Raw genomic sequence first — 27081 nt, forward strand, 5'->3', positions numbered from 1 at the left:
CACCCACTAGTATATATGTATATATATATATATATATATAAATAAAAATACAGCAACAAGTAGCTAGCTAATAGTCTTCTTCTAAACAAACATAAGCCCCATCAAGCTTGAAAGCCAAAGAGGTCCAGTCGAGTAATATCCCTTGCAAATATCTCCGCAAACATGTTCTCCAACTACACAAAATTGAATTGGAATATGCTGAAAGTGTGTTGTGAGGAATAGCGCCAAGCCAAGAATACAACAGCTCTGATATAAATATGCACAAAATGTTCATAAATGTTCCAGCTCATAAACTCCTACACCATCTCTACTTTTACAATTACAAAATAGGGACCAAATTAGAAGGAAAAAAAAAAAAAGGAATCTAATAAGGAGATAGAAGAAACACTGATGACATTGATGGCTTGACTTATGGAATTTTTTTACTTTCCACACAAAAAAAACCAAAAGGAAAGAAAGAAAGAAAGAAAGATCAATCAATCAATCTCCTTCCTTCCTACCCCCATGTAAACAGCAATCAAGATACAGTTCGTCCATAGCACACACAAGCTAGATACAGATTTTTTGCCCATTTTTCCTGCACATCAAAATTCGTAACTTAAGGAAACATTCCTCCAAAATAACAATATACATCAAATCAATTTTTATGAATAATAATAAACAAATAAATAAACAGACCCAATTATATGTTCAGTAGATTCACAATATGCTACTGTTCACTGCTTAGTTTTTGAAGACAACAATTAATTCAACATGAGGGTTACCTCGATTTTTAATTCAGACAAATTGGAACTAAAACAAATTTTTAAAAATATAAAAACTATGACAAACCTCACGAAATTTTAGCATTTGTGACGTGCCCACATCGGCTTGGTCGGAAAAATTTCTAGACTATATATTGTCAATTCACATCCCTTCCTAGTAACAACACATTTTAAAGCAATGAGGGCTTTAGCCCAAAGCGACAATATTGTAAAGGATTGGCATGGGTGCATTACAATTTGTTATCAGAGCGGGTACCTTCACCTGTGCGGATCATACATGGTGGGAGCCGCCTCTAAAATCGATATAAGCCACCTCTTGAATCCAATGAGCAGGAGCAAAGTGCTATGCAAAGCCAAGTGTTGTGTAGAGGGATTTTAAAGTCATGAAGGCTCCACATCAAGACCAAGTTATCAACCGAGGCATGGTAGATCAAGCTCTTATCGCTGAGAGGAATAGTGAGGAATGCCAGAAACCCAAGGAGAAAAGGAACAAAATGTGTAGATAGGATAGTTCTCAGGAGACAAGGCTGGAAATACAAACAAGGAGAAGAAAAAATCCACTCAGTTTGGGAGTAAGAGTGCACCCCAGAAGGACTGGTACTACTTACAGAAATGTGGGAATAATAACAATACCAAGCCCTGTTTAAAAAAAATGGTGCATGTTTTAGATGTGGCAAGGTGGGTCATATGGTCAACGATTGTCCTTAACCAAAGGGATTCAAGGCGAACAAAGAAAATATATATGGTCAAAAGCAGAAGGTTCCAGGGCGAGTATTTGCTACTAAGCTCTAGAAGCACAAACACTTCTAAGAAAGTGGTGTGTCCATGTCAGACACTTCCCAACACGTGTCTGATGCGCATCCAAGCGTGTCTTATTCCTCTTAGGAATAATTCCAACAGGTCCTATCTATTGAATTTATTCACTTATAAATCCTAAATGATTTTTTTTTTTTTTTAAAGTATTTGCCCTTCATTCTAATAATGAGAGAATTTTTAGACTTTTTAGATGTGTTGTGTACTCGTCAAATTATCATTTGGTACTAGTAATAATACTGGGAAATTTATCAGAGTGATAAATGTCTAGGACAATTTGACTTTTGTTTATGAGTTTTGATTTATATTTAGTTTATTTGTGTTAGCTTGAATTGAAATATGATGAGAGATGTGTACGTAAGTGAATTGTATTTTTCTAAAAATATTTTTACAGTGATGAAATTTATCATTGAAAGTTAGTTATTGATCCAGTTCACAAGACTAGCTCGTAGCTGCCCCTATTTTTTAAAAATATTTCTAGACTCAGATACTCTTTGAATACTTGGAGGACGTGTATTGTTTAGACACCCATGAAACTAATTATAAGTCTGATCAAAATAAGGTATGATACAATGATAAAACAAAATAATATAAATTTATAATAATTAGTGTTATGTTGCAAATTTTTTTTAAATCTTCGAATATATATTCATATATATATACACTCCATCCGTCCCAAAATATTAGTCGCTTATTCTATTTTCCATTGTCCCGAAATATTAGTGTCTTTTCAAAAATCAATGACTAAAATACTCGAATTTCCTATTTTGCCATTCTTTTAAATTTATTAACATTAGCATACAAAAAAAAAAAAGTATAATGATGACAATTGTACTACCCAAAAAAAAGTTAAATTTTCCAAAATGATAGTTTTGGAAAGTTAATATTTTTGAAGTGTAATAATTGTACTACCAAAAAGAATTGAATTCCACAAAAGGGACTAATATTTTAGGACGGAGTGAGTATATATTTTGATCAGCAAAACAAAGAAAATATATTATTAAGATTAGAAAAACAGCAATACATTCAACAAGGGAACATAAGGAAAGATTGCATCATTGTCAAAACACCAAATACCAATTAGGTTGGCACTGGGAGCAAGACCAATCATGTGCGCTTCCCCGATGTTTCGTGTTGGCATTTTTTCAAAATTGTAGTGTCAATGTCGTGTCGAGTGTCCATGCTTCTTAGACTAAGCAGGATGCACAAGCATCCAATACTGTGGTGTAACGCACTTTGTTCATTCATTCTCAATTCGCACAAGTTTTGATTGATTCGGGCACTACTCGTTTGTTTGTCATCGTTTTCCTACTAGTTTGACTATTTTACCTGCACCCTGAAGTGCATGATTTATCTATTGTCACACCTATTGGGTACTCTATATTCCTCTCAAGTTTTGTGGGATTCGAGTAGGACACAAGGAGTTGTCTATTGAGTTGATTCTTTTGGGCATTCATGATTTTCATATAATTTTGGATATGGATTGGCTAGCTGCCTATCATGCTACAGTTGATTTCTTTGCTAACCAGAGTTCATTGGGAAGGGTCTAGAGATGTTTTTCTTCCTTGTATTATTCTAGCCATGAGAACTAGCGAAACGCTTAGCGAGGGATGTGTGGGTTACCTTGCTTCTGTCCTGGACAATTAAAAAGGAAGTCAAAACTTGTGTGATATTCCCATTGTTCAAGATTATTCTAATATTTTTCCAATAGAGCTTCAATGATATCCCTATTGAAGCTTGGAAATGTTTGGATAGAAGTGTTGGAAGAGTATTTTAGCGTCAATCTATAAGAATAAAGGAGAAGCCTAGAATTGCAACAACTATAGAGGAATCAAGCTAATGTGACATATAATGAAACTGTGGGAGATAGTGATGGAACGTCGATTGCGTAATATAACAGAGGTGTCAGAGAATCAATTTGAATTTATGCCAAGTAGGTCAACAATGAAAGCGATCTATCTTTTGAGGAGAGTAATAGAAAAGTACAGAGAAAAGAAAAGAGACATTCATATGATTTTTATCATCTTAAGAAAGAATATGATAGAGTGCCTCAGGATATAATCTGATGAGTGTTAAAGAAGAAACGGATGACAAAAGGTTACATTAATGTGATTAGAGACATATATGAAGGTATGATGACCACTATTAAATTGCCTACTAGAGAGACAGGTGAATTTTTAATTGTTGTGGGATTACACCAAGGATCAAACTTTAAATCCTTGTAGCGATCCCAGTTTTGCCACTTCGCTGAGCATATAGGGGGTCGAGCTGCCCGGTCAGCTCGCGGGGGTCCAGGGGGCAGCGCCCCTTGTCGGGTCCAAGGGCAGTGCCCTAGCGGGGTTGACGGGTAGTGCCCCCAAAACAAAAATGCAAAACGCATTCGAAGTTGCTTGTCCGCTCGGTCGATTTGGAGTGTCGGGAGTTGAACCGAGAGAATTTCGGGCTGAGGACCAAGGCCACACGTGCGGGAAACAGGGGAGGGGGTGAAGCACACTGCTAAAAAGGCAGGTGCGAGAGTGAGGTGCAGAAGAGAAGGGCCACACATGCGGGGATGAAGGCCACACGTGCGGGAGCACGCGCCGCACGTACGAGAGTAGGTGAGATTCGAATTTTCTTTCTTTTTCCTCTCTCTTTGGGCTGAAGTTGTATCACTTTTGTATACCTCTCTCTCTCTCTAAAAACATTTCTTTTTCCTTCACTTTACATTTCCTACCAAAAACCTCACAAGATCTTTGATTCCTCCAAATCCATTGGGATTTAGATCCAAGTTCTTCATCAAAGTTGGTTATCTAGGCGAAAGCTACGTTGTGTGCGGTGGAGATCAAGTTTAGGCATCGTTGATTTTGGGGTTTCAACTCTATTCTTCTTCAAACTTGAGGTAGGGATTTCCTTTGAGTTATATATATATTTTTGCAAGATCCAAATGATTTTCGAAATCATCCTTTGATTAGTTTTGAAAATTAATTGTTGATTCAAGAAGAAGAGTAATTTTGAAAGTGGATTTACTTTCTTTTCCTTTTAAAATGAAAATTGCGGGCTTTGAATTATATTAATTGTAGAAAGATGATTTTGGTGAGATCCTTCTAAATATTTTGGAGATGGGTGGTTTTGGTGAGAAAACCTAAAAATAGGGATTTTTGAAAGATGTTGAAAATCCTTGAATAATGTTGACATATTTATTTTGGGGGTCAAAATAAATGGATGTTTTGAAAATTGTTTATTTATATATATAAATGATGAAATTTGTAAAATATGAGAATTGTTATTCATTTTGAAAATTGTTATTCAAAATGTTGTTTTAGTCTTGAAATGGCTAATTTGTAAAGAATGCTCGAAATGTGAGAAATGTATTGTTCCTTGGGGGAATTGGAAATCAAAGTTTATATTCATCTTGTGATATTATTGTTTTGAAAAGAGAAATGGGAGATTTGTTCACAATGGAATTATTGTGCAAAAATATTGAGAATGGAAGAAATGTTGTATTGCATTTACTCATTTCATGGGCATACCAATTCATTTGATTATGTTGAGCTTTGAACGTTAGTTTGAAAACCTTGTATTGAGAAAAGAATGTTGAGAAACGGGTTTTCATGAAATGGTTTTGGAGTAAATACGGTAGTAAATCTTGATAGGTGGTGTAGATGAAATTGATTAAGTTGGCCTGAGTGTCCTTGGTGAAAGACTAGAAAGTCGCGCGGATAGGTGTCGAGCATTCCGATTAATACCGGTAAAAATGACAGTTGGTAGTACTTGCATAGTCTACTTGCAGACACCGACCTAAGGATTACCAAAGTCGTATTTACCGCCACTTGAATTAAATTGGTTAATTTTGAACAGTTGGAGTTGCATGATATCATTGAACATAATGATTTTCAAAAGATGTAGATGCGTCTTACTTTTAAAAGAACATAGCATGGCATGTGCATTTATCATCTTGAGACTTATATAAAATGTATATACTTTGTTAAGGATCTTCTACTAGGCTTTAAGATCACCCTACCGGATTTTTGTACAAGAAAGGACATGGTGATTCCGCCCAACTAAGGGCGTGGAAGTGTGTGTTGGGAGCATAATGCTCTCATTTTGCGTGACTCTGTTTTGTAAGTCAAGGACTATATTTGTATGGTTTGAATAACCGATTTGTGTAACCGGGCCTAAGCCTTGGGAACTTGTGAACCCATGAGGGTATTTATTTGTTTATATTATTTGATTTGAAGCGAATGTGTTATCGCATGAAGACTATTTGTATCATGTAATGCAAGTGTGAAGATTTATTTTCAAATTTACCTTGAAGAGCCATGATTATTGTATTATCATTTGGGTATAAAAATTGGGGTGTTACAATCCTTATCTTTTTGCTTTAGTTATAGATGAGTTGACAAAAAATATTTAGGATGATGTGCCATGGTGTATACTTTTTGCAGATGATATCATGTTAGTGGATGAGACTAGAGAATGAGTTAACACTAAGTTGGAGACTTTGAGAGAAGCACTTGACTCTAAAAGATTTAGGATAAGCAAAACTAAGATAGTATGAAATGTAATTTTAGTAACAGTAACAATTGTAGCAAAGGAGAAGTGAAGATTTGAAACCAAGAACTACCTAAGAGTGAACATTTTCGTTATTTATAATCGACTATCACAACAGTTGGGGAGATTGGAGCGAATGTGGTCCATAGAATTAAGGCGGAGTGACTTAATTGGAGGAGTGCATCTGGTATACTGTGCAATAAATGAGTACCCACTAAACCAAAAGGAAAGTTCTATAAAACGACTATTAGACCAGCGATATTATATGGAACGGAATGTTGAGCAACAAAGAAACAACATGTAAATAAGATGAGTGTTGCTGAGATGAGGATGCTAAGATGGATATATGGCAAAACTAAAAAAGACAAAGATAGGAATGCATATATTCGTGAGTGGGTAGGAGTAATACCGATAGAAGATAAGTTGAGAACATAATTGTCAAATCGAGACTCGTATCGTGAATCGAAATGGTCTCATACCAAATCGCCTATGAAGCACGGACACGGACACGCGACACGACACGGATACGCAAAAATGCAAATTTTCAAAAAATAAGGGACACGACACGTTGGGGACACGTTCAATATATATAATTTTTTTTATATATTATATGTAAAATTAAAAAATATATACTAATTTTATTTATTTTTATTTATTTATTTTATTTATTATGTGTAAAATTAAAAAATATATACTAATTTTATTTATTTATTTTATTTATTATATGTAAAATTAAAAAATAAATATATTATTTGTATTTATTTATATTATTTATTTACAAAAGAAAGGCATAAAAAAGACAAAAAGAATAAAAAGAATAAAGCAGGAGAGACAGACACGGTATAAGGAAGAGGGAAAGAAAGTGAGAGGCGAGAGTGAGAGGCGAGAGCGAGAGGCGATCAAAGAGCGAGAGCGAGAGGTAGACACGATCAGAGAGGGAGAGGCGACACCAGAGAGATGGACAGAGCGAGAGGAGATGAAGACGATGAGAGACGAACAGGTTCTTCCTCGATTTAGCCTCGACAGGTTCTTTCTCTCTCTCTCTTTCTCTTTCTCTTTCTCTCTATCTTCAATGGGTTAGGTCTCTGGTTAGGGTTTCTGTTTACAACGTGTCCACGACGTGTCAAGCGTGTCCGAAAGAGTGTCCACCTGCAAAAATTCAAAAAAAAAATAGGGGCATGTTAGGTCGAGTGTCGGACACGTGTCTACCGCGTGTCCGACGCGTGTCCGTGTCCGACACCCATACGCTGCCTCCAGCGACGTGTCCGTGCTTCATAGCAAATCACAAATCAAATCGAATTGTGAATCGTGAATCGTAAAGATTCGGTCACTTTTTTAAAATTACTTAAAAACATATATCTACACATTTAGATGTTAAATATAGCTAATGAATATGAAATAATTAGACTTAAATCAATGAAAATGTTATTTTGAATGATAATCACGTAGTTTAATAGGTAAGAAGTTAACAAATGTTACTATGTAAGATCACTATTTTACCTTTTTTCTTTTTAAGATATTTCTTATCAACCATTCTTAATAAAGATAATAACCAAATAGACAAATTATGAATTTTCAAGGTAACAATAATTAACAATGATATTGATATTTAGATAATAAGCATACATACTTTTCTAAGTAACAGTGAGCAAATAATAAAAAAGAATTATTTAGAATCTTTTATTTTAAAGCCTAAAACATTTTAAAAGGTATAACTGGCTTCACACATGTAATATTCAATTATATTCAATTTAATAAAATAGCAATAGATAATTCATAGTGTAACTTTAATCTTAAATATCTTTAGAAGATATATTATGTTTTTTAGAGGCAAAAAATGAGAAGAAAGTTAAAAATATGTTGGATTTGACGGAATCTGATTGGATTCTATTAAGAACTCCATGATCACTAAAATAACAATAAATCATGTATATATATTGGTTATCTTGATATTAAATGCTATTAGAAGTTATATTATATCATTTTCACTAAGGAGAAAAAAAAGTTGAAAATACGCAATAATTTTAAAAATTGCATGAATCATAAAAAGTAAATCAAATCGTGAATCGATTGTGAATCGTGCGATTCACTAGAGATTCACTTCCAAAATAGATTCACCCATAGATTTGTATCAATTTTGCAAAAATTACGAATCGAATCGCAAATCGTAAGATTCTGATAACAGAGGTAAAGAGAGAATAAATTGAGATGATTTGATTATATACAACGGAGGCCAACAGAGACGAGTGAAAAGATGTGATACAATGACGATAGATGAATGTGTTAGGGGAAGGGACAACAGACCTAGATTGACGGAGCTAGTGTAGTAAATAGAGACATGAATGCCCTTAATTTGACTAACCAAATGGCCATTGCTAGAGTTGAGTAGAGAAGAAAGATTCATGTAGCTGACCTCATTTGATGAGACTTAAGACTTAGTTTGGTTTAGTTTGGTTTGATTTGGTTTGGTTAGAGCTTCGAGGACTTCCTCGCCCGATAGGGATATCGAATTTTCCATTGATCTCACCTCTTGTGTTGGCCCTATTTCTAAAACTCCATACCAAATGGTGTCACTTAGGGATGGATCCATCCAATCCGTCCAACCCGACCAAACCTGATTGATTTTGGAGCGGATCAACCATCTTGCACCCGCATGAACCCGATCCGCCCATAGATGAAGTTCAAAAAAAAGAAGAAAAGAAACTACTAACAAGTAACAACATAAAGTAGAAATAATAAAATACATATTTTTATGAAAATGGAAAACAATACCTTAAAAATATACATATGTGGTGCCATGGCCTATTATAGACAAATAATACATATTTTTTCAGATTACTAGTTATTGGAGATTGTAAAAGTTATGAATTATAATTTAAAAAAATACTCAATTTTGTAAAGTCCAAAATGCTAAACCGATCGCATCTATCCGCCAATTCGCACGGCCCACTCAATCTACATCCGCCAAACCGGTAGATGGATGCGGATTGATTTTTTTTAATCCGCCCAATTTTGGACGGATATGGGAAGAGATGCCACCCGACCTAACCCGATTAGTGTTAGTTGAACTAAAGGAGTTAAAGACTCAATTGCCAGTATTGCTTGATAAGGGCTTTATTCGCCCTAGTGTGTCTTCATGAGGAGCTCTAGTGCTTTTTGGGCCTCATTGGACACTATAGGACATTTATTAAATGATTCTCAAAAGAGAATACTTTGGTAACTAGATTGACAAAAAAGAAGGTTAAGTTAATCGAGTGGCCTAATGACTGACAACTTTTAGGAATTGAAAATAGGTTAGTGACTGCCCCAATTCTTACTGTTCCATCAGGCAATGGGGGATTTATTGTGTATAGTGATGTTCCTCGAAAGGGACTGAGATGTATTTTGATGCATCATGTGTAGGTAATAGCTTATGCTTCATGGCAACTCAAGCCTTACAAGCAAAATTAACCTATCCATGACTTAAGAGTTGGCTGTAGTGACATTTGCACTAAAAATCTAGAGGCATTACCTATATGGAGAGACATGAGATATTCACAAATCATAGGAGCCTAAAGTACTGGTTTTCTCATAAAGATTTAAATTTGAGGCAAATATGATCTAATATATGTACTAATTTTTACACTAGCTTTAAGTCGCCGTCTATAGTTTGTTGCATGTATTTAATTTTCTTTACTTTACTGATCGTACTTATGGATAACTTTCTATTTGTTAAGAAAACAAATAATGAAGTATATTTAATATTAAAAATATAAGTTCATAATACAAACAATCAGCATACTAACGTAGAATTACACAACATGATATTCAAGTTCTACAAGACTAAGTTGCTATCAAGGTTAAATGAGTATATTTATCCTTCCTTTTTTTTGGGGGGTCAAATTTTTTGTCCTCAACAATCTTTCATTACATTCTTACTTTATTCATTGGGTGACAAGATTCAAGCCTCCAAGACTAGCTGAGTGTTTTCCCATTTCTTCTATGGACATGGAATTCGATACTTCTTTTTCGTGATCATACTACTCTACAAATCAATTCCCTTCGAATTTTTTAAAATGAATACACTTCATGAGATCAACAATTCCCACAAGTCATAAAGCCTACAACATTTTTACCTTAACATGTGTGCTTGGAAATTGAGATGTACGCAAAGTCTCCTGAGTTTCATCTGTGGGTTTGCGCCTGGGCACACTCAAGATAAGAGCAGCTTGATCACAAGTAGCAGCTGTTGATGTAATACGATAACCATTATCCCAACGTTTGTGGATCCCCTCACTCGGATAAAGAAAATCAAGCTCCACAACCTATGAGGCAGTAATATATCAGATAGGGAGTCACCGAGAAAATACATACAAATGAAACTTAAATATAACAAAAAATCTAGCCAATATTAAAATGCACCATGAAACCAATGTTTAAGATTTGATCATGTTGACATGTCGAGCACCAACTAATCTAAAGGCTGAAGCTGTTAGAGAGGCAAGTTTATTATTTCTACCCAACACGGTCTGTCACGTATGGCTACACTCAATTTCATGGGAAAAACATGTGCAAATATTATAATCATCAAGCAGACAGTGGAGTTTGAACAACTGACACAAAACAACTGACATTAAGTTTCACTCAATGTGGTACAAGTCTTCAACACTCGCGCTGCACAAGCAGCCCAGTCTCATGCGGAGAGAGACAGAGAGAGAGAGAAATAGACCTGAAGTGAAGACTTGCCTCAAGAGACCACCCAAGACCCAACTCTATTACAATGTTTGAATTATCGATGCATTCAACCCAAAACCAATTGGCAATAGGTGGAGGAGCTTCTAGACTACATAGACCAACCTTCGGTGACTTACAAAAATAATGTGGGACAAGTCTCTAACACTTACCTTGCACATGTGACCTGCATGTGGAGGTAATAGTAGGATAGAGAGATGAAAACAAGAGAAGACCCCAAGCAAATACTTTGCCCCCAAGGGACCCCCAAAACCTAACTCCAATACCATGTTAGAATTGTTTTTGGCATACAACGCAAAACCAGTTGGCAATAAGTGGAGGGCCACGTATAGACCAAGCTTAGGACTTAGAAAAGTGGTATGGGGCAAGTCTCTAACAGATCACGTGGATGAACTAACAGCAAGGGCCCAGTCAATCCTATGGCAATAGAAGATTGATTAAAGTTGGCCACAACAGATACAGCAGAACTCAACCACAAAGATATGTACTTCACCAAGACACTAAGACCTATTACCAAGTCTTGATTTCATTTTCTATGAAAGTACCACAACAGAATAGGTGCTACTCCTTGCAGAGAATGTGCAACATCCAAACAAGAGATAGAGATGACCCAATAAGCTTTGAAATTCCAACCTCTGAAAATTAGGCGTCTCTAAACCAAACCCCCATGCTACTTGCCAAGAGGTCATTGGTTCTGCAAACTCCCATAAGGATTGACAATAAACCAGGAACTTAAGGAAGACCCTCAATCTTTTTACTTCTACCTCCATCTAATATTTGAAGAAACCTCTCAAAATTACTACTTCAACCTCCATTTGAACATTCAACAGACCACAAAAACCTCCTCGAACCACCACATACCCAGCCAGTTAAATAATTCAAATTGAGAGTGAACAACCAAGGAAAAAAACATTAAGTGAACTTAAAAAGAAATGAAAGGACATATGCACTCCCAATCAAAACTAAAAGACCTACCTAACACACTCAAAATAAAAATAAAAATAAATAAAGGCAAAAGGCCTCATTCTTTTCCCAGAAAATACAAAACTAGCAGGAGGCCCTTGTAGTTAAAGACAGACTTGGAAGTGTTAACAGAGCTTAGGACCCCTTGATATCATCCACACAATTGATTTTATGGAGTTTTCCAGAAACAATCTGTCTTCAGGATATTTTCAGAAATAGATTTCAACAATGCTAAATGTGGTTTTCTCATTGTATTATTTTTCTTATTTTTCAAAAACAGAGAAGTTTCAAAAAAAATACCAAACAGGCTAGTTTTTTGCAAGGAGATAACAAAGATGGGAATAAGTGAAGGCAAGAACTCAACCTGATCACTGAAGCCAGTATTGCGAGACATGACAACAGCCCATCGGCTACCAGCAGTTGCCATGGAGGTCACATGAAACCCTTCTCTCCACTTCTTGTTTATCCACTTGAAGGGAAAGGAGTCACTTACTTTATAAGACTGTTGAGTATATTGCATGCCTGCAAAATATGATCATAACCTCAAAGCTTAGTAAATGAAACCAAAAAAATTTGGCCAAGACAGATGGTAACCAGTGCGTATGCAAGTGATTATTGAAACAACCAGAACTGAAAGACTAGCTTGAAATCAAAGACAAAAAGAACAACACAAGAAAAATGCATACACACGCAAAGAAACTATGGGAAGACCCAGGGTTCCATCCAGCAGTTAATATCAAATATCTGCATCTTATTAATGCACAACAATCAACATAAGAAACTCCACCTAAACAGGGGTTTTACATGCACATGTGCTTAAATGGACAAGAACCATTTCAGCAAATAGATATATCAACATATTGACTGTAAACCTAGTTTTGCAACTAAAAATAGGAACAAACAAGGTTTTAAAAAGCTCTAGCTGCGCATTGAGGTGCTAATGTCTCCTAGAGCCTAATTGTGGCACAAGTTGTACAAGATAAGCAAAAATAAGATAAAATAAATATATAGGCAAAGTTTTCAACATAAACAAATATTTCTAGAATTCCAAAGATCACAAAAGTAACATTCAGGTAGAGAAAAATCCATAAACATAACATTCAATTCAACCTTCTAAAAACCACAAACACAACTGACAGCCATTATCATCATCCTCATACTAATATTTGTCTCTTATATGACAGTCATTTGTTTCAATCTCTCCCTTCTTATGAAGACCTAACTGATATAGATTTCTCTTTGATCTATCCACTACGTCGGCAAGTCCCAAATGAATTTCCTATGTTACGAGACCATATTCCTGACAAGTTTTCCGTCAGCTTTTCATTCATCCCTCTTCTAGTAACCTTTGCACCGTAGCCCTGAACCTTAAAACCCTAATTAAAATCTGAAACTACACTCTAATAAAAATAAAAACCAACTATTAATAAGATCCTCCTAACTAAACTACAATTAAAAATAAATAAACGTAAATATTAAAACATAAAATTATAAAATAAATAAAAATCTCTATGCCAAACTTCTAGCGCACATGTTCCGCATCACATATAGCTACGTCTTACATGTCAATACTCAAAATATTGTGTATCTGGCATAATCTGCATAAAATCCAAGATCAAAACATGAGAACCTTTTGCACTCAATATAAATTTTCTTCAGCTCATTATTTCAGTACTCTTTGTGCAATGGCTGCTGTATTTAAAATGATTTGGCAGGTCAATGTATCACGAATATAATATTTGGGTACCATAAAACCTTAAAACATTAATGCCCTCTCCTTATTATCACAATGACAAAAGAGTCAATCTCTCAATAAACAATGAACACCAAACACATCAGCATCTAAACTTCACTTTTTGAAGTTCGGGCAAAGCTTGAGGCTTACTAAAACTAAACAAACATGACCAAGAATCCACCTAATCGACCTCTCATACAGCCACCCACCTAAGTTGGGCTGATTTACATCTTACACGTAAGAAACATCCCAAACTTCATTTCCATGTACAACAGTTCTCTTGAAAGCATTTGTTGCTTACATCATGTACCAAGACATTTTATGGAATGATAAACAAGATGAGACATACAGATTTAAAGCATGCAAGTATAGATAAGCATAGGGTGTAAAAACTTAAAACATTATCTAGGCTATCCTTCGATTGGAGAACCCAACATTCAACTATCACTAAAGCACTAAGGGCAAATGAACCCAACAAAATTTGGCAAACATAACTCAAGTTGCACATCTTTCCATCAAAATGGAGTTGAATCATCCATCAATAAGAACTACTACTACAATATAAAGCAAACATACCTTTGGACATCACCACCAGAGAACTTCCGTTGTTAGCGCCAGCAATGGAACTAATGTAATAATTCTTCTCCCATTGTTCCATGATCCATTCCTACAATTAGAAAATCAAATATGCTACTTGTTAAATGAGCTCTGATATCAATGTATGTAGACAATAAACAAAACACAAATACGAAACACAAAAATTCACCTTGTGTAAGAAGTTAGGTGATAACTCATATACTTGGCTTGTGAAACCAGTTCGAGCATCCATAATAAGTGCCCATAAATTGGAACAGGATGCCACACAACTGATGAGTAGACCATCTGCATTTCCTCTCTCCACATGTTGGGCCAGTCTTCCATCTGCCACATTATAGTGGTACCTAATAACAGAACAAAAGTCAGTAAGTAGGTAACGTAACACTTAAACAGATCACAGCGAATAAATAGTAATTAGCAAGGCCAATGTGCTTGTTGAGTTTATCCAAACAACAGCAAGCCCCTACTGCATTCAACTGATTAAACATCATTGAAATTATCATCTAAAGTCAAAGAAACCAAAGAGAAGCACTCAAGCTAGCAACCCACACCAAAATAATCGGGCCCAACAAAATAAACAGCCCCACTAACAAATTCATAGTATATCAGTTCTAAAACTACACTATCGGGTGGACTAAAATTCTATGCATTGCAAACACCTTTTCTCAAATAGACATTCATTCCATCAAAACAGCCAAACAGCTTCTTGCAAACTTCACAACCACTGTAAAAGCTACAATGACTTCACAGACTTCCATGACAAAGCAAAATCCAACCAGAATTGGGTTCAATACATATATTTTTAATAAGTAACATGGAAGTTTTATTTTAGCGGAGTGTATTCTAATTTTTGGCCTAATTCTTCTTTTGATGATCAATTCAACCTTATATTTCAACTCACCAACAAGTTTAGTGATGAGCGTAACGGCCCTATTGTTCTAATGGAGAAAAAAAACCAAAGATTAGCTTTCCAGGAAATTTCCAAATGAACCAAACAAAAAGGCATCAAGGAAGTGTCACCTGTATATACTAAATGTGTGTGTATATATATATGAACTCTCCAGATAAAGGTCCTCCCTCTCTTTAACCTAATCAAACAAAATCTTTAATGATAACTATTTAACACAACCACATAATCCATGCCTTCAAAAGAGTGCCCTTTCTGTCCCCAAATACACCACATTTTTTTTTTTTTTTGGATCAGCTTCTGTCCCCAAATGCACCACATCAATCAAAGAGGAGCAACATTCCAATTCTTGTTGCTTAGCTTACCAAAAAACTCCCTTTTCACCCACTAATAACTTCTGTTAACATTCTGGACAACCCCCATAAAGCCCCAAAATCAAGGCCCACAGATGGCTAGCAATACAAAAACATACCAAGTTGAAACAGACTCCCCTGCTTCTTTACAAATGTAATACAAAAAGATCAGACTTTTTTCCTCCTAATGAGATTATCAATGGTGAAAATCCTTCCATGTGAAGCCTCTCAAGTTCTCAACCAAAGACAGCATCCCAACAGCTCCTCATAATCAATCACAAAATAAAGTAATGTTAATTCTACTAGGATTAGTGAGATATATATTCAAGCCACTTAGAGAAATTTGAATTCTGGTAAGTGACAACTGACAACACAGCAATAGAAAAATAATTTCACAAAAAAGGACCTCATGAAAACATTCACAATATAATAACCATATAATTTGAAGGCCACCACTTTAGTCCAGCAACATGAATAGCAGCAACTTGTTCTAATCTATCCAAGCCATAGCATCCATTAGTGTACTAAATTGATATTGTGAAAATAAAAAATAAGATTTAAACAACTTCCTAGTAAGTGATAGTAATACAAAATAAACAATAAAACACAATTCTACCTCTGTTTCATAGGTTGCCTTGCATTGTAAATTGAAATCCACTGTGTGGCAGGAACTCCTAGACGAACCTTCTTCTTAGGGAGCCCATCCTCATCCTCCTCAATATTCAATCTACTTCGTTTTTGACCAACTTGATATATAATCTACCAATGATTACACAAGCAGGATTTGTTAATAGCAAGGTGCACAAGAAAAGGAATCATAGTCATAAATTCAAAGATCACTAGAATCACCTTTTGAGCACCATCAGTGTTTATTGGCCTTATAGCAGGATTTGGTCCAATCAGTCCCTCAAACAGGGAGATTAGCTTGGAATAGTTAGGCTCTTCATCAAATTTCATGTTAATCACAATTTCAAGAAATTGTTTTAGTGGTGCAGGGCAGAAGCAGCACATCATTTCAGGAGACGTTGCCATCTTCTTCTTGCAAACTAGGAATGATTTATTATCACCCTAACAGAGAAAAAGCAATGTGGGCATAAGAGAGAAAAAATATTACATCTATACAGCAAGTCTGGCAATGGTTAAACTCTCCCAGAAAGATATGAAGTAGCTAATGGGGACTCCAGCATACCTGATACCCTTGCCATGGAAGCCTGCCTCGGTGAAGAAAAATGAGTGTATACGCAAGAGATTCTAGATCATCTCTTCTACTGGCAGTTCTACCCAAGTGAGCATGAGCGCTAGCATATCGAACAGTTCCTCTGAAAAATCACGCAATAAAGATATAAAGATGATAGATGAATACTTAAATTTGCAAAGCAATAACCCACGATGACAAGTAATAGTATACCTGAACATATCAGGACGTTGATCATAGTCAACATGCTTATTGGAGCTATCTCTCCACTTTGTTGCTGCAATTCATTAGTTGAAAAATAAGTTAAAATAGACTACTCACTACAAAAGTATATAAATAAAATGATACATTAAATAGTGAAAAAAATTCACGCACCTAATCCCAAATCAACAAGAAACAACTTCTTCTCTTGCGGTGAAGATGGCCGGCCAAGTAAAAAGTTTTCTGGCTTTACATCTCCATGCACATAGCTAATACGAACAACAATTACGTTGGGAAACATATGACAAACAAAAAAGCAAAACAAAACTAGGAAGTACTTGGGAAAAAAATCATCAAGAAGCCTATCAATAATTTATGGAACAAATTTAGGATATTGACTAGTAAAATTATACAGTGAAAAAAAGACTTCAAAATTATAGAATCATACCCCCTTGAGTGCATCTTCTCTAGGATCGATAAAGACTCAACTGCGATACATGCTACCATTTCAGAGGACATCCTGTGCAGATGACAAGTTAATGCAAAAGATTAAGATACCCAGCCAACAAGTCTATTTTCTATCAAAATGATTATAACAAGCCATCTTATATGCGATACACTGGTGCGAGCAGCAAAAGATTCAGTAGTGTGTCTGAGTCATAGAAAGGCATGCCACTATGTATCTATCTCTACTACTATAAAAAGAGTGAAGAGTCCAATAGTGTTTTCTACATTTTTATAATTCCAAAAACAACCCCAACTCCAAGTGATACATTGGTTGGAATTCAATAAGATACACTGCCAGATACGTGAAAGCAAAAAGAAGGCATAAAGACATTGCCAAATGGGTTTTAAAAACCGTGAACTTGCACCACACCAATACAAGTATTTACAAACAATCTTAAACAATCCCCCGTTCTCTCAATACAAACCTAGATCACTTCTTTTAACCCTAGTCAAACTTTGAATTCCTACGGTGAGGCCATCTTTGAAAATAATGGCCAGTCCAACCCGCACCACCTTCTTCTCCCTTCCTTTCACTGTAATTCTTTTTCTCTCTTGGTCTTTTTTTTTTCTTTTTTTTTTGCGTGTGTGTGTGTGTGTGTGTGTGTGGGGGGGGGGGGGTTTGCATTGCCTTACAATAATTTTGACTCTGGGGGTTAATTCATATGAATGGTGAATTTTAGAGATGTGTGGAAGAGAGAGTAGAGAGTAGAAGAAAAATAAAGAGATGAGTGATGGTCCGTAAAGAGAGTGTGCAAGGAAAGAAGAGTAGAGAAAGTAGAAGAAAAATATATACGAGAGTGGTGGTCTATAAAGAGAGAAAGATTCAAGAAAGAGAATAGTAGAGAGAGAGGATGAGAGAATGTAAAACAGAGATCATGAATCATAGTGACTACTGAAGGGTGAAATGAATATACCAATGAAAGGTGGGAGGAATTTTTGCAAATCTAAACATTTTTCTCTAACTGATAAATATGGAAAAATTATATTTTGCTTTAATGGTAAATTTATGTGGTGCCAAAACTAGAATTATATTGGCTAAAATAATGTAACCCACCACTTTTGTGTCTCTTTTTGGAAAGACAATATGACAAGTCTAAGCATGGAGTAATGCTTCAACGCTACCAAACAACCTTTCATAAATGTCATTTTGTATAAATATGTGTGGCATTATTGCCATTTTTTTTTTTTTTTTGGGGCGAGATTTAATGGGTTTTTAATTTACTGTTTGCAGAGAGCAATATTTGTGGTGGGGTAAGCAGTGGTGGTGGTGGTGAAAAATTTAACTTACATTTAATCAATTTTTTTACACTTTTTTTCTATAAATTTAAAAACCATACACAAATTATTGTAAATTGTACCTTTTAAAACAAATATTTGGGTCAAATCATTATCCTTATAAAATGTTTCGTTGATTTTTTCCCATTTTTAACTATTTTTCTATCTTTATAACTAAAATTCTCCAACAATTTTATATTCACATAATATTCAAGTTATCTTTTGTATCCGTGTTGTTTTCATTTTTTATTTTATTTTATTAAACTAACCTTTGGTTGAGATGCTTAATAACATCATTCAAACTGCAATGATTTAGGCACTTACCATTTCACCATAATTAAAATACATAAATGAGGCAATGCCCTTTGATATGGTTATAGATAGTTTCACCAATCATTCTACTAAAAGAAAGAGTACTTAAATGATTAAGTTTTCGTTCTTTATTTGTTTTTCTTAAAATTGTTCCATTATAATGCACACATGAAATATTTTAGAAGCATTTCCTAAAATATCTAATATATTAGCATAAGAATTGCCTCAATATAATAATTAAGTTGAGAAGGCAACATGTAAGGATTATGTCGTAATTAATTAATTTATATGCCATCTTAAAAATTCCAATTTGTAGTTACTTTACAGTAATAATTTCATTGTATTTCTAACATTTTCTTTATGTACATTTCTATTTCTTACTTTATATTTCAAACATATATTGTTTCTTACTTTCTATTTCAAACATATATTTCATTTTTGGCATGCATTTTTTTCCATCTCTCACGTGCAACGCACATGCTTCCTTTACTAGTGAACACAAGATACATGACTTATCCCACCAAATCCTACCCCAAGGAAAAAGAAAAATATACAAATGTAAACAACTAATTAAACATGTTAAGATAGCGAGAAGATAATTTTTAGTGAATATTAAGAAGATAATGAAATCAAACCCATCCTGTAAAATACATAAAAACATAGCAGCTTGCATTGTGAATAAACAAAACCAGCTCTGTAACTAGAGGGCACTGCACTGCCAAAGCTAGGGCAGTAAACACTTGGGAGTTATGAATGTTGATTCACATACTATAACCCTTTTTGATGTATAAAATTATTAAAATGAGTTGCTATAACCCAAAGTGAAATCATTTTCATAAACATGAAAGGGGAAATTCCATACTCATAACTTTCAATTCTCTGTAAGGATCTCATACAAGTTTTTAGGGGTACTCACGTGTAGGTCCTAATAAGTGGACTTATTGTCTAGTAGGTCCTAATAAGTGGATTTATTGTCTAATAGGTCCTATGGAAAAAATTTGTCATAAAAAAAGTCACCAATTGTAAATTTTAGCGACAATTTATAAAAATCATGACAAAAAAAAATCACTAATTGTCAATTTTTAGCGACATATATAAAAAATTGTCACAAAAAAATTACTTTTAGCGACAATTTTACCAAGACTTATTTTCAATAAGAATTTATAGGAATTAAGTCCAACTATTAGGATCTATTGGTAGTTTACCCATGTTTTTAAGGTGCACATTTTAGACATAAAGTGGAATTGTGAGAATTGGGCCACAGCCTCATAATACACAGGCAATATATACACCATATCAGCCTTCTTCCCTGTCCCACTGGTGAATTTTGGGGCATCAACTATGTTTGTTTTGTTCAACCTTAACTTGTAATTGCCCCTTAAGTCAGTTTTTGAGTTTTAATCTCCTGCAAGCACAGGAGTAATCCTCAACTTTATAAAGTCTTATCCCAATTCTTTGGGTCTGCTACATCAATCGTATTTTTCCATCCTACCATGTCAAAGGAAGGGATAGATCTACTGATTGCAATATTATTCCCTCTAACCAGCAGTCTATGACAGATTAAAAAAATAATAATTTACCAAAATGCGAAACATTCTATCCACCATAAGAGATAAAGATTCAAATCCTATTGAATATGCATAGGTCAAAAAAACAAAGCCTATTGAAAATTATCAAGTATGGGATACTCACGACTGTCCTGAAGAATTCCATACATCCCATAAGCTAGGCCCTAGCATGTCCATAACCTACAAATATATGCACAAGTTAAATTTATACCTTTTACATGGTAACCAATGTATAAAGGGGCATGAAGTTGCTTAACATACCATTACATAATAGTCTCCTTGTTTTCCTTTATAGTGTACTCTAGGCACTCCATGACTACCACCAAGAGTGCTGTTCATCCACAAAAAGAACAAGTTTCAAAACAACAGAAATAGAATCCTAATATCACATACATCTGTACAAAATAAATAGTTATCCTTACTTGTACACTTGCCACTCATATGGAGGACCATAGTTACAGCCTTTGCTATTTCGATGCTCAAATTTCAGAGCTACCTAATATAAGAACAACACACCAAAAGAAATTCATAGCCTCATTACACAAAAAGACAACAATTACCCCTCCCAAAAAAAAATAATAAAATAAACAAGGGAGAAAAAACCATAAAATTTAATTGCTCACATAATGAGAACTTTAAATAACCTTACCTCCGTAGCCCCAGGACCCGTAGTGCGGTCATTTCCACCCGAAATGACTGAAAGACGGCGACCAACAAATACCTGACCAAACCCACCTTTACCCAACTTCCTCTCAATCTTGTATAATGGTGACCCGCCCACTTGAACCTACAAAAAGCAAAAATACATAAACAAAATTCTCGTAAATGCATCATTGGATATTTGAAAAGTTATATAACTGGGAATGGGAAGACATTCATTTTCAAGCAAATATTAAAAGCAACAAATATCCAAACCAAATTTTTTAGTCAACAATGACAATACCTGAGATAAAACAACAAAATACACAAACTGTATATTCCCATATATAAACAAAACAAGCAGTCATTCATTCGTAAGCATGTACTCCTCCTACATAAATAAACTTCCATATATAAACAAACACAACCAACGGGGTTAGTCAGATAGACCAAAACTTCTGCACCTCACTAGAAGGTCAGTACAGTAGTTCGAATATCCCTCCCTGCATGGGGGTCTTATTCCCCATATATTAATTAGGAATTTCTTTCCCACTTTGGGAGATTGGGAGTTTTTTTTATGATTATAATTCATTGGGCTTCATTGTAATATCTTATATGAATCAAATCTAAAATATATATATATATATATATAGATAGATATAGATATATAAATAAACACACTAGAAGGTCAGTACAGTAGTTCCAATATCCCTACCTGCATATGGGTCGTATTCCCCGTATATTAATTGGAAATTTCTTTCCCACTTTGGGAGTTTGGGAGTTTTTTTATGATTATAATTTATTGGGTTTCATTGTAACATCTTATACAAATCAAATCTAATATATATAAACACAATCCATATATATATGCATTACATACCGTCTCGGGGAAAGGAGCTGTGCTACCCTCTTCTTCCTGGCCAGTAACTTTATTAGCACTTAAACCACCACTTTCATCCCCCATGGTCTCAGCACCACCACCTCCTCTTACTCTGCCTCCACTCCTAGGAAAAGACCCACCCTCTTCAGCAACCTTGTTATCCTCCTCCGAAATCAGAGCCAACTGCACCTCCTTCCGCTTCTTTGCCGCTGCTGCTGCTCCTGCTGCTAGTGCCGCCCTGGCCTTGGCCTTGGCCTTGGCTTTTGCTACCGCTGCCCGAGTCTTGATGTAATTCCCAACTACTACCTCCGATTTCTTCTGTGTGCGGGGGGCTACACCTACTCCTCTCCGCAAATCCGGCATTCTTCGCCCATACAACACAAACAAACCACAACTGAATTGACCATTATCGTCCTCCTATGAAACCCTAAACATCACTCTAATCAATTCTATTCGATTCGCTCTCAAACCCTAACCAATTGTTACGTATGTATTTGTGGAAAGTGGGTGCGATTGGAAAGCAATTTTTGCATGAGATCGGATCTAGGGTTTTTAAAAATGAATACACATGTTTGTCTATCTGTATATGTATATTGCTCTACCTTACACGTAGAATATAAACGGTCCGGCCCGGCCTGACCCGGTCAGATTCCCGCCAAAACTAGACGGTCCGACGAACTTTTTCAATTGAATTTTTTTTTATTGATTTTCTGAAAATTAAAATTATTTTTGTATCTAGATTAAAAAATTGATTTTTTTTTGGTTAATTCAATATTATACTTTTTAAGGCAATCTAAATTACGGTCTCGTTTTGGAATTGGCTTTTTTAGTAACTTTTTAATTTTTTAGCTAAAATGTGATGTAAGAAAAAGTAATATGTTTAGGATGATTTTTAACTTTTTACAAAAAGATGTACAAAAAATAGAGAGAAAAATAAAATTTTTGACTTTTTAATATGAGTCGTTGGCTTTTTAGTTTTTTTAGTGACTGCCACTTGCCAAACGAGGCCTAAGTGTTTCCAAAAAGTAAAAAATTTACTTAAATTATCAAAAAAAATTCACTAAATATAACAAAATACGAAAAATAAAAAATTCAATTTTCACCAATTTAATGTAAACCAAACAAGGTGATTATGATCTCACCCATCATCACTACCTCTACTCTTATGCGTATGTGGGCTATATTGACACTTTGAAAGTGAAAAATATAATTTATTGCGTGCTAGTGAAAAGTCCTTACAAAATTTTATAAGTCAATTCATTTATCAAGAGATTATGTGATAAGCTTTTTTTTAGCCTTAATAAAGAAGACTTTACTGGTTGTGTTTTGGTAAGAACCAATGCAATAGAACTAGAATTCAAAGCAAAATGAAAAATGTAATTGATTAATTGAGCAATGTTATGGAACTTCGAAAGTTGTATTCTGGAAATACAAGAGGTACTTTAATCTATTTCTATGGAAAGTAAGGTAGTATTTGAAAAAAGTATTCAAAATTGAATGTTAAATTTTTTAAGCTAAAAAACTGTTTGAAAAAAATTTAAGTACTGAATTAAAAATAAATTGTTTAATATATATGAAATCAAATTTAAAATTTATTATTTTGAAATTTTATATTTTGATTTTTATATTGTAATGGTGGTGGTGGTTGTGGTGGTGAGGGTATAGGGGTGGTGGTAGCGGTTATGATAGTGGTAATAGTAATGGTGGTGGTAGCGGTGTAAGAATCTAAATTTTTAAATAACTAATTAATTTGTTAATAATAAAATTAAGTCAATTAATAGCGATTATTAAATTATTAAATTATAATGTTAATAGTATCATGATTAATACTAATATTAAACTCATTTAAATAAATTTAATTATATTTCTGTGATTAAATTTTTGTATCTAAATACAATTATGAAAACTAAATGAGTTAAATAAATAATAACTGAGTTAGTTAGGGAATAGTAGGGAGCAAAACATCTAGTGGATAGGTTATAAAAATGTTACCCAAAAAGCAACCTAAAAGGGGGGATGAATTAGGTTTCTACAAATTAAAATTAATAATACCCCAATAAAATTAACTACTAGTACAACAAATTATTAACTAGCATAATAACGAACTTAGCAGTAAATGATCAAGCAAAATAATAATGAAGTATAACTAACATACAGGGTAAATCAAATGATTAACACATGAATATTAGATAGCTATAACAGTAGTAGAAAAGTAAAGAGATTAGGGAAGAGGAGAAAAACAAATTTATAGTGGTTCAGTTTCAACCAAGCCTACATCCACTCATCAAGCTTCAGTTGAGATTTTCCACTATTTTCTACCTTCACAGGGGTGCCAGCAACCTTTTTACAAATGGAGCAATCCTCCATGGATTTTACACAGACTTCACAAGCTCAAACCCTTGCAAATCTTAGGTGATTCACAATCACTCTCAAGATTTCAAGAATACAGTGTTTGCAACACTTTTACAAGATGAAATGGTATTTTTACTTTTAAAGAAAGTTTACAATAAATATCTCTCAAAGATAGATATATAAAATGAAGTTTTGATTTTTCTGTAAATCTCACACAGGAAAGATGAGCTTAATGCTATAAGGCTCAGTGTATAATTTATGAGAGAGGATGTAAACAAAAACTGAATAACACTTCTCAGAGAATTTTTCAGAGAATAGATGTGAGTAATTATAGATTAAAGAATATTTTCTGATTTTTTGTAACTTGTTTACATTAGAGGCTTTGGTATATATAATGAAACTTATAGCCGTTTATAGCCGTTGTATTCATTTGAATTTATAACCGTTTATAGCCGTTGTACTCCATCATTACTAATTTGAATATCATTCACTCCATCATTACAAATTTGAGTTTCTTCCACTTGAACCTTTTGAACTGCTGCTGTGCTGGGTTGTTTGAACCTCTGTTTTTGGGTTGTTTGAACCTCTGTTTTGGGCTGTTTGAACTCCTGATTTAATCAAATATTAAATACATTCTAATAACATTTAGGATAAAGGTTTAGGTGAGAAATAATGGGACAAAATAAATTTTGATTCTATTTTTCACTTTCAAATAAATCATCAAAATAAATTTTGATTCTATTTTTCTCTTTCAAATAAATCATCAAAATAAATTTTGATTATATTAAAATATAATTAAATAAATCATCAAAATATATTTTGGATTCTATTTTTTTCTTTCAAATAAATTAAAATATAATTAAATAAATCATCAAAATAAATAAGTCTAACAATCTCCCCCTTTTTGTTGATGGCACACAATGATATTTTGATTTGATTTGGGAGTAAGAAAGGCTCCCCCTCAAGTCATGCTCCCTGAATTCATTTCTAAATGCATATGTTAACACATGTGTAATAAATAAGCTTTAATCAATAACATGATATAAGATTAAGATATCAAACTATAAATGCATACCATCAGATTAGTTTGAAAATAATATCATAATACATAACATCATATAATTTCTCCCCCTGTGACATTATCAAAAGGAAATCATGGGTCAGAATCTGGAGGAGGAGGAGGAGGAGAAAAATGATAGTGATAAATGGCATCAAAAAATAGATAATCAAAACATATATATACATATATGCATACACATACAACTCTCCCGCGTCTCTCTTTTTCCTTTTATGCATACACATTCTATTAAAATATAATTAAATAAATCATCAAAATAAATTTTAAATTCTATTTTTCTCTTTCAAATAAATTAAAACATAATTAAATAAATTATCAACATAAATAAGCCTAGCAATCTCTCCCTTTTTGATGATGGCACACAATAATGTTTTAATTTGATTTGATTTGGGAGTAAGAAAGACTCCCCCTCAAGTCATGCTCCCTGAATTCATTTCTAAATATATAGGTTAGCACATGTGTAATAAATAAGTTTTAATCAACAACATGATATAAGATTAAGATATCAAACTATAAATACATAACATCAAATTAGATTGAAAATAATACCATAATACATAACATCATATAATTTCTCTCCCCTGTGACATTATCAAAAGAAAATCATGGATCAAAATCTGGAGGAGGTGGAGGAAAATGATAGTGATAAATGACATCAAAAAATAGATAATCAAAACATATATATATAAATATATGCGTACACACACAACTCTTTCGCGTCTCTCTTTTTCCTTCGATAAACGCGTTTGACACGCGGCCTCACTTTTGCGTCATTGACCGACAAAAGCAGCTCTTCTCAATTGTCGCTCGCCTCGCCTATCTTTTCCTCTTTGTCTTCTTCTCTTCAGCCTCTTCTCTTTAGCCCTCTTCTTAATCACACTCGTCTGCTTCTTCTTCTACACCTCACTATTTTCTATCTCTTTTTCATCACTCTTTTCGATCTTCTTTACCATTCTCTTCTGTTGCCTCGCAACTCATTTCTTTTACACCTTTCACCTCTAAACCATGGCTTCATCATCCTGTCTCCTCACTCTGTTTCCGAACCTGAACAATCCCATAAGCTCTATTGGGCCAAGTGCCCCGGCTCCTACTCTTTCCAACCTTCCTATGATGTCGATTGAGCAAATAATGACAACTCAATCAGACATTGAAGCCAATCATTTTACACTGACATCCTGTATGGAGACGGTGACTGCAGTTATAAAATTGGCTCAGCGAATACAGAACAGAACGAGTGAGCTCCATCAGGTCAACGCCCAACTCTCTCTGCTTCAGCGCATGTACAAGGATGTGCGAGCAAAAATAGGCGCACTGAAGACCGAAAATAAAGTGCTTAAACGGAAGACCACCTTCATGGCCCGATTTGGAGCAATGTCGTCCTTGGCCTTTGATAGTCAGCAGGAAGTCGTTGCTCTCGACGAAAGCACAGGGCAGGGGTGTCAAGGGTCGCCCAAGGTGATAAAAAGAAGAAGAAAATGATGGAAGAGGCGAGTAAGTAAGATCGGCGTATGGCCGAAAAAAAATAAAGGTTTTCTTTTTATGTTTATTTTGATCGGCGTGTGGCCGTAAAAAAAAATGAATGGTGTTTTTTTTTTAGGTAAATATTTGTATTTTGATTTGTTATTGTGCTTATGTTTAAGTACTGAAAAATGGAATTAAAAAACAGAGAAAAAAATAAGAA

The 27081-nt window shown here is 34.4% G+C and overlaps 1 protein-coding gene across 2 annotated transcripts; it reads right to left on the minus strand.

Moving 5' to 3' along the window:
- Positions 1-227: 227 nt before the first annotated feature.
- Positions 228-22562, minus strand: LOC145814300 (casein kinase 1-like protein HD16). Of its 2 annotated transcripts, XM_082910971.1 has the most exons (17): positions 21971-22556; positions 21101-21238; positions 20874-20947; positions 20713-20782; positions 20576-20631; positions 17238-17309; positions 16964-17058; positions 16802-16865; positions 16583-16712; positions 16243-16461; positions 16010-16152; positions 14303-14477; positions 14113-14203; positions 12166-12323; positions 10223-10411; positions 1021-1291; positions 228-577 (listed from the first exon to the last, which is right to left on the minus strand). In XM_082910971.1, the coding sequence occupies exons 1-16, from the start codon at positions 22331-22333 to the stop codon at positions 1058-1060; spliced, it is 2271 nt and encodes a 756-aa protein (XP_082767097.1). In that variant the 5' UTR covers positions 22334-22556; the 3' UTR covers positions 228-577; positions 1021-1057. The 2 variants fall into 2 exon arrangements, with proteins under 2 accessions (XP_082767097.1, XP_082767098.1); XM_082910972.1 differs by lacking the exon at positions 1021-1291 and having other exon boundaries at positions 21971-22562.
- Between the last annotated feature and the right edge of the window lie 4519 nt (positions 22563-27081).

The sequence above is a fragment of the Camellia sinensis genome, unplaced genomic scaffold (assembly GCF_055761805.1).
Source record: "Camellia sinensis isolate YWXY unplaced genomic scaffold, ASM5576180v1 Unanchor1, whole genome shotgun sequence".
Classification (NCBI taxonomy): domain Eukaryota; kingdom Viridiplantae; phylum Streptophyta; class Magnoliopsida; order Ericales; family Theaceae; genus Camellia; species Camellia sinensis.